The 9,321-nt window shown below is 42.8% G+C and overlaps 2 protein-coding genes across 2 annotated transcripts in view; both read right to left on the bottom strand.

Moving 5' to 3' along the window:
- si:dkey-165a24.9 (probable G-protein coupled receptor 132) overlaps positions 1–1,547 on the bottom strand; it is a 3,114-nt gene extending 1,567 nt beyond the window's left edge. Inside the window, exon 1 of the mRNA XM_037678533.1 lies at positions 967–1,547. Within this exon, the coding sequence (XP_037534461.1) occupies positions 967–1,547 (581 nt within the window). The remainder of the gene's footprint in view (positions 1–966) is intronic.
- Positions 1,548–6,025: 4,478 nt separating this feature from the next.
- On the bottom strand, positions 6,026–8,015 carry LOC119409908 (UDP-glucuronosyltransferase 2B31). Its single transcript, XM_037676816.1, has one exon. The coding sequence runs from the start codon at positions 8,013–8,015 to the stop codon at positions 6,429–6,431; it is 1,587 nt and encodes a 528-aa protein (XP_037532744.1). The 3' UTR covers positions 6,026–6,428.
- Between the last annotated feature and the right edge of the window lie 1,306 nt (positions 8,016–9,321).

Genomic DNA, 9,321 nt, shown 5'->3' with positions numbered 1-9,321 from the left:
TGACCAAATAGCTAACTGCTAATTTAACTCTGCGTAGCGGTTAGCTCGTAGCAGTTAACTTTACTCTGAGTAACGGTTAGCTTGACTTTGAGTAGCAGTTTGTTGTGTTCTGCGGTAGGATTGTAATTGCATAGAAAGGGCACTAGAGGGCAGTCTAAGACTGTTGTGAAAATATACTGACGCTGAGAGTGACGCTGAAAAACGTAAGGAAGTAAACAGCAAAACTGAAGCTGAGCCACGTGTCTGTTTATTTTTTACTTTAATTCAGTCTTGCAACCCACACAACACAGTTAACTCCGAAAAACACTAAGCTTGACCACGTAGCTAACTTCTAATTTAGCTCTGAGTAACAGTTAGCTTGACTCTGGGTAGCAGTTAGCTTGTCTTTAGGTGGCTGTTAGTTAAATTTTGAGTAGTTGTAAGTTTGACTCTAAGTACAGCTTGACTCTTAGTTGTCAGTTTGACTTTGTGCAACAATTAGCATTACTTTGAGTTGCAATTAGCTTGACTTTAAGTAACAGGTAACCCAACCTTGATTAGTGGATACCTTGGTTTTGAATAGCAGTTAGTTTGAATCTTTGTAGTTTGACCCTGAATAGATGTTAGCCTGACTATGAGAAGCTGTTAGTGGTACTTTGAGTTGTTAGCTTGACTTTGGCAATTAGATGGACTATCTACATAGCACACTCTGAGTAACGATCAGTTTGACTCTGAATACATTTTAACAGGATTTTTTTAACACCTAAAGAACGTTTATCTTCAAACTAAGATCAGTGACCTCTGACAACTGCAGGACAGATACTGTCTAGTTATTAGTGCTCCACACAAACACTTAAATAAGGACTCACTCAGCCTTTGCAGTAAAGTAAATCTGAACACATGCAGTGAGATATTACTGTTTATGATAACTGAGAGACATTATTTTACTTAGAGTTTGTAAATTTATGGTTTTGGGGATGAACTTACCCTAGAATGGTGCATGGCAGGAGAAAGCCCAGAACCATAGTGGTGATCTTAAAGTGAGCATATTTGGGGCTGACCGGGTACTTCTCCAGACAGAGCTGTCTGTCAGAGTCAAACACAGATGGCAGCAGCCCACTCAGGCAGAACAGGAACGTTAGGATCCACACAGCTACACCCGACACAGCTGCCACCCTGACACTGCGCATACCGCGGCTGCTGAGCGGGTAAACAATAGCCAAGCAGCGGTCAATCGCTATCAGGCAAAGGAACATGACGCTGGCGTAGACGTTCACGTAAAACACGTAACCAACGAGCTCACAGGTCAGCCGGCCGTAGGGCCAGCGGTGCGCACCTTGGAGGTACAGGATCCACAGAGGCAGGGTAAGCAGCTGGAGGAGGTCAGACAGCAGCAAGTTGAGGATGTAGACGAGCTGACAGCCTCCTCCACCTGACCGGCCCAGGTGGTACAATCCCCATAGAGACAGCAAGTTGCTGGGAAGACCCAAGGTCAAGATGACGCCATAGATGCAGGTCAACCCAAATGCGTCCGTGTTCAGAGGGAGGTTGCAGGTATCATTGGACATGTTGGTTCAACGCCTGAACGCTTGGCTTAGAAATTATTTTTCATTCACATGGTGTTGCTTCGTGCACCCAGTTTTCTTCCTCATTTTGTCGTATTAATTAATCCATCTGCCTAAAAAAGGTTGGGCTCACGTGCCATCTCATTTGCCATCAGTCGTCAAAGCATATTTGATTCATCGTTGGAAATGAATTGCTGCAAAGTAGACAGAATAAAGCATCTTCAATGGATTGATAGCATCCCCATGAAGAATTAAAGGCTTTCCACCCACCTCACAAGGCTTCAAGTCTGAGTCGAGTCCACAGAAGTGCGCTGCACCTTCTGAACATCAGTGACCTGTGCTCAAGAAATGTTGGGAACACGGCGTCTCGCCCAGTCCTCGTCTATTCTGTAGTCGTTTCCTCCGCAGGAAACTCACTTCTTCAGTTTTAAAGGCAACATCCTGAGGCAGGAGAACGCCTTTCTGCTCCAGAACAAAAACACACACACTCCCGTCTTCTGTGCCACCCTGTAGTAGCGGTCACAAAGATTAAGGACGGACGGTAACTGTGTGGTGGTGAACTGCTTTAATCCAAACTTACTGTAGATTTTCACATTAAAAAACTGTACTGCTGCTCTTTTACTAAATGAGAACATGTGAGCAATTTGCTAAACATGCAATATTTGTATATTTACAGAGTCTGAAACCAGAGACTAGATGACTATCCATATTACAGTGGGCAGCACAGGGGTGCAGTGGTTAGAGCTGTTGCCTCACAGCTGAAGGTTGCAGGTTTTACTCCCAGCTGGGGCCTTTCTGTGTGGAGTTTACATTATCCCAGGTTTTCTCCTGGTACTCCGGTTTCCTCTCACACACCAAAAACATGCATTTTAGGCTGATTAGTAACTCTAAATTGTCCCTAGGTGTTAGTGAGAGAGTGAATGTTTGTCTTCTTTGTCTCTGTTTGTCCTTGTGATGGACTGGAGACCTGTCCAGGGTGTCCTCCACCTCTCAGGGACCGCTGGAGATACACATCAGCTCCCCCACATCCAAGCAAGAACAAAAACCAGTAAAGAAAATGGATGTACTACAGTGAATGAGTGCATGTCCGTATAAATATATAACAGGCCAAAACGAAGCAGATGTTTTTTTTTTTTTTTTTACTATGTTTGTCAGTGTTTTTGCTTTTCAAGGGTCCAAAAACCCGGAGGTCTCCAAAACTTTTGAGGTCTAACAGGTGTTTGTTGAGGAAGAATTTGGGATTTTTGATGGCTTCACAGTTGGAGTTAGGTTGAAGCATTAACATAATGGGCACCTACATACATTGTATCAATGATGAAACACCACAATAGTAAAACATTTATATATATTTATAACATGCATATATGTTTTTGTGTCTGAGTGGAGTCTTTGAACATGTCTGATTTACAAGTGAGAGTCGGCAGAAGACTTAAATTACTGAGAAAACGTTAAATACCCTTCTTAACAAATTAGTTTAACTGTAAAATAAGACACAAGGGATTCCAATTACCATTTACCTCAAACAAGGTTTTATTAAATCTGTTCACAAACACTGAGCGTGTTAAATTTTACATTTCTTAGGCATCAAAGGGAGGAAAAATATGTTGGACAATTGAAATTGTTTGAGTAAAGAATGGCTATGTTGAGAAGTATTTGGCAGTATTGTTACCTCATTATTTCAAAGGGAGTGGGTCATTTTAGTTTGTTTCCTTTAAATGTCACAAATCTATGATTTATTAAATCCAAGTTGGTTACTAATAAACTGAAAGTCCCCCGAGACTTTTCTTTCCTGCTATTCATGTCCCTGATTGACCCTTAAAGACCACATAAACTAAAAACAGCCTGCTTAAACAGGAAGTAACCTGCAGTGGAAATGTCCTTGGAGACGGTCCCAGGACACAGAGACAGAAAGACAACTGTTCTACAACAGTCTGCTTGGATATTACAATTTGTTCTACCAAAATTATATGTGTCATGTCAGAGTTGTAAGGAAAGAGCTGAGTTTTGTCCGGGTCTATGAGATATTAGGGTTCTTACAGTGAACAATGGATCACTAAAATGGTAAATGGACTGTATAGCGCCTTTCTATCTTATAGAGACACTCAAAGCGCGTTACACTACAATCTGTGCCCTCATTTACCCATTCATACAGCACTCCACTAGATCTCTACAAAGCTAATTGAGCAAATCATTCTAAAGAAACTAACCGGAGCTTTAGATCACATTCATACACCAATGGGACACACATCGGAGGCAACGAGGGGTTCATTGTCTTGCCCAGGGACACTTCGGTATGTGACTGCTGGTGGATTCGAACTCCCAACTCCTGCATTGGAGGACGACTGCTCTAACTACTCAGCCACAGCCGCCCACTTAAACAACAAGATATTGCCTGGGTACCTTTAGGCAAAAAACCTATGCGGGCGTCCAGGAGTATCTGGAACTGAGTCAATAAAGATTATTTTTTTCAGGCTCAAGAGGTTGTGCAGTTGCACTCTTTGGGCAAATCCCATTTAGGTTATCCCTACCTCTAGATTTTGAGTGTCCATGGACCTTAAATTGAAGTTACAAGGGGACACCCTTTTCAGAACGTCATAAGAGTCCGTCCCTTACCAGTATAGAGGAGATATATGGATGCAGTTAGAGAGGAGATGGAGGGAGTTGGAGTTAGGACAGAGGATGCAGAGGACAGAGTGAGACAGAGGAGGAGGACTTGCTGTGGAGACCCCTGAAGAGGGAACAGCTGAAAGAAGAAGGAAGATTAATGCTTATATTGTCCTTTAACTTTACGACTGTTTGTGTTATTTAGGGTAACAATCACTTTATTTAACTACTTAAAAACTAGTCCCTCTTTTAATACGGTAATATAATGGGTTATCGTTATGGACGGATAATGGATAGATAGATGGATGGGTTTGTTTTGTCACAATACTGGGACACTGTGTCATTCAAGTTTATTGTCATGTGCATCACATGTGGTACATGAGGTGGAACGAAATTATGTACTCAGGGCTGGTGAAGATTCTCAGTCATCCAGGACATGGTAAATTCAAAAAAGTTCAAGACAAATCAACTTATAATGCAGGTTTAGGACTGATACCCAGCCAGTGTCACACCTATCTGATGTGGCCAGAGGGGCCCATCTGTGAATTAGATTAACAAAGACCTTAACAAACCCCTACTGTAAGGTGTGATAGGTCAGTCTGCATATGTATGTATCTTATCTCAGCTTTATAACTTGAACCACACACTCACTGCTCTTTGAATTGAGAAAGCTTCTCGGATGAGAAGCGAAGCGTCTACTGTTACAAATAAAGTCCAGTTGCTTTTATTTTAAACTTTTTTGTATGTACTCAGGCTTCCAGTTACATGCAAAAGTAGCAAAAATATAGTCACATATCACCAATTAAAGTGGCTTAACAGTGATTTTTTTTTTCCCCTTACAGTGATTATCCATTATCTTTTACCCGCTTCTTCCATTTTGGGTCATGGGGGTCGCAGGTGCCCATGTCTAGCAATCACTGTGCGAGGGACGGGGTTCACCCTGGACATGTCTCCAGTCCATCACAGGGACACATAGAGACAAACAACCATTCACTCTCTCACTCTCACCTAGGGACAATTTAGAGTTACCAATCAGCCTAACATGCATGTTTTTGGTCTGTGGGAGGAAACCGGGGTACCCGAAGAAAACCCACGCATGCACGGAGAGAACATGCAAACTCCACCCAGCCGGGATTTGAACTGGCGACTTACTCGCTGAGAGGCAACAGCTCCACCAACTGAGCCACTGTTCCGCCCTAGCACATTCTCATTTTGTCTTAATGTCTGCTCTCTACTTCCTGGTTATTCCCCCTGTTAAAATCAAAGTTCCTAGCGCACTAATTTTATCTACGTAAATATGCTTATGGGCTATAATAGTGTAAAAGATTACAGCCACTTGTTTAAAAAAAGACCTGAAGGAAAACTTACCTTTTCTTTCTTCCCTCCAACTTTCTTCTGGGCATCCTATTAATATCTTTGCTGGGGGTCTGGTCACAAATGACTTGGTGGTCTAGTACCCCCTCCTTGTCTGGTGCACCTTTGTTTTGGGAAGCGTTTCTTACTTGTGGTTGTTTGAGGGGTTTGCAGCATTTTGCATTTATTTTGTTGGTTTTAAGTTGTTTCTTCTGCATAATGATTCTTTAGCTGCATTTTTCTGTTGCATTAGTTTTGTGTGTTCTGGGGATTGCATCATTCATGTGTTTGCAGCACAGGTTCACTGTTTGCGGCACGTTTGCACCTGTCGACCACCGTAGGTATGTGTACAGAACCACCCGCAAGAGCTAAAAGATGCACTTTTTATCCAGGAAAACATTCTGTTCTAAGTAGATGAGCTCTTTTATTCACAAGTGTGTGGTCACCAAGTAATTTTGTGGCTGATTGATGCATTGCAATGGACAAGTGACAAACATGATTAATCTTGGACACAAATCTGTCTTCTATGGTTTTTATTTTATTGGACACAACAGTCTACTGGTTACACAGCATCGTATAGGCAGTTAAAACAAGGGAAAACCTAAAACCTGATTTCATCATGTCCCTGAGTAGGGCAGGTGTGAGGACACAGTGGCTTAGTTTAAAACTGGAACCAAACGATCAAGGTAAAATGAATACAATGAACACTTCAAAATGTGTGTCCGCTGCATCTTTGGCAAAAGCATTTTTGTGTTATAATCTGGTTCTCTGTGTCTAAAATAAACAATTTCACTTATTTATTTAATTATTTATTTTTTGCAGTTGTATGGGTTTTTTTTTCTTCTTAAGAATACAACATGAAACAGGAATGTTGGTAGAACTAGTTAATTAGTGCATACTTGAAGAAGTCTGAACTCAGTTTTCCAGTTATTCTGCTTTCATCTTTTTCCTGAACCTCCGGCAGCAGAGACACCTACAGACCAGGACTAAACCCCAGATGAAGGTTCCAGTTATGGCCATCAAAATGGCAGCCACATCCAGACAGAAGTAGGTATACCAAGGCAGGCTGAAACCTGCGGACTTCAAGTGGGCAGCTCCTTTGTTCCTGATGACGTACTCGATCCAGAAGATGGCTGTGTCCAAGGGAGATGCTAGTTGGTCATGATGCAAACTAGAGAGGTGCTGAATGTTCTTGTGGTACGATGGATTTTCTAAAATGTCATTTAAAGCCTCCAGGAAGTTCTCTTTGGTCAGAGATCTGACCTCCACCATCCGAGCTGCGCCACGGACTTTCAGTCGGAGCATGTTATCAAACTGATCAAACATCAGGGGCATACCCAGAACAGGAACACCATGATAGATAGCCTCATACATCCCATTGGTCCCTCCATGGGCTACAAAGGCACGGGTCTTGGGGTGTCCCAGGAGATCTTTTTGGGGCAACCAGTTCACCAGTAGGGTGTTATTTCCCAAAGAGGGAGGCTTCTCACCATCAAACTTCCAAATGACCTTTTGAGGGAGCTGAGCGAAAGCAGCAGCTATAGCCTCAGTGACCTCAGGTGGAAGAAGTGACACCAAACTCCCCAGAGACATGACGACCACTCCGTGTTCCCCAGAACTCTGCATGAAAGCCTCCAACTCTGCAGGGAGGGGGTTGGCCTCTTTGCACTGGAACCCTCCAATGTAGACCACATTGGGCATGGTGGGCCGCGGGAACTCAAAGACAAAATCTGTCCTGAACAACCAGATATCAGCTGAAAGCTCTAAAGACAATAAGTCAGTCCCAGGAGGGAAGTGACGCTCAAACAGTTTTGAGTAGGAAGGGTTAATAATAAAGTACTCTGCATAAACGTTGTAAACATAGTGCAACAAATTCTTTGTCCGATCTATGAAATCCATTTGATCGTGAAGTTCACTTCCTGGTACAGGGACAAAGGAGACAGGCGAGGGAGCTACAGTCGTATGGCCTTCTCCTATATTAATCCAGCGCACGTTCAAAACCATCGGCAGTTTGAGGTAATTACCCAAAATAACTCCTAAAGACAGAGCAGGGTCCGTCAACATTAAGTCAAACTTAGAATCCTGTAACTTCTTCATTAACAGGGAGTCGTCCAAAATTTGTTCAGCTGATTTGGCCAGAATCTCATGAGCTCCTCCTAACATGGATATGATCTCTTTCTGTAGGCAAAACGAGCGAATAAATGCGGGATAACGGCGACAGTTCATGTTATCTTGCATAAATTGAATGTACATGTTTTGGTCATCGGCAGTGCCTATCGTTGGAATATTGATGGAGGTATAGAAGGTGGAGTTTCTGGAGATGTACCAGCTCTCTTCAGAATGCAGAACTGTGATTTGGTGACCCCTGGAGTGAAGCTGTTCGAGGATAATCTTCATGTTGATCCAATGGCTGCCATCAACAGGCACCACTAGAATGTTACTGCCTCTACAGTAGGAGGGTCTCAGCAGCAAAACACAGAGGACCACCAAAAATACAGGGATTTTTCGGGACATTTCCTGTCAAGAAACAAATGAGAATTAAAAAAAAAATAAAATTCAGTTGTTCTTTCAAGTATTAATTATATTCCCCTGAATATTTAAACTTTCTAGACACATTCATTTTAAATGTACAAACTGTTGCTCACTCAATTTTCCTTTTTTATTAACAGTAAACAATTGTAGTGTTCAAGACTTCCATGAGCCTTATGGATTATTTTCACACATGCATTTTCATGTGAGCTGAAAATGTTGAGATTGTAAGTCAGGTTCCCTACTTAGAATCATGTAAAGTTACATTTTCAATCGATCTAAAAGACAACTGTACGAACTGTTAGGTCAAAAGACAACATGCAGAAAAGCACTGGACTGAACCACAAACATTTAGTGGGAAACCTTAAGTGGTGGGCACAGCTAACACATGTTCCGCTAACCAAAAAGTTAGCTTTGTTAACTCATGTTTTGCTAACTAAAATGTTAGCTTTGCTAATCCATGTTCCATTAACTAAATAGTTAGCTTTGTTAACCCATGTTCCGTCAACTAAAACAGTTAGCTTTACTAACCTGTGTTCCACTAACTAAAAATGTTACTTTGCAAAATCATGTTCCACTAACTAAAAATAGTTAGCTTCGCTAACCCGTGTTCCACTAATGGTGTTCCAGTACTGGATGCATCACAAACAACGATGAGTCCAGCTACAGGCAGGAGGTGGAACACCTGGAGAGCTGGTGCAGGAAGAACAACCGTCACATCAATGTGAAGAAGACGAAGGAGATGGTCGTGGACTTCAGACAGAACAAACACACCTACCCACCCACGCCCCACGAACATAGGAGGATCTGCGGTGCAAGTGGTCTCCAGCTACAAGTACTTGGGTGTGCACCTGAATGACAACCTCAGCTGGAGCAACAACACCACCAGCCTGATGAAGAAAGCTCATCAGAGACTCTACTTCCTCAGGTGGCTGAGACGAGCTGGGCTGGGAAGCTCAGTCCTCACCTCCTTCTACAGGTGTGCAGTGGAGAGCATCCTGTGCTCCAGCTGTGGCATGGAGGTTGCACAGCTGCAGAAAGGACAGCTCTGCAGAGAGTGGTGAAGGCTGCACAGAAGTCTATTGGAGCCAGCCTCCCCACCATCACAGACATTTACACCTCCAGATACAGGAAGAGGGTCACCTGCATCATGAAGGACCCCACTCACCCAGCACACACACCTTTTTGCCCCACTCCCCTCAGAGGTTGAGGAACATTAAGTGTAGAACCACAAGACTGAGGAACAGTTTATATCCTGAGGCTGTTAGACTGTATGACAAATAAAGAAACT

Source organism: Nematolebias whitei, chromosome 1 (assembly GCF_014905685.2).
Source record: "Nematolebias whitei isolate Nwh7 chromosome 1, NemWhi1, whole genome shotgun sequence".
NCBI lineage: Eukaryota > Metazoa > Chordata > Actinopteri > Cyprinodontiformes > Rivulidae > Nematolebias > Nematolebias whitei.
Note: the sequence above shows the minus strand (reverse complement) of the source record. Positions and strands in the feature narration are given on the sequence as shown.

What these genes read in the sequence shown, in the direction of transcription:
- LOC119409908 (XM_037676816.1), bottom strand. Translation starts at nt 8,015, where the DNA reads ATGTCCCGAAAAATCCCTGTATTTTTGGTGGTCCTCTGTGTTTTGCTG.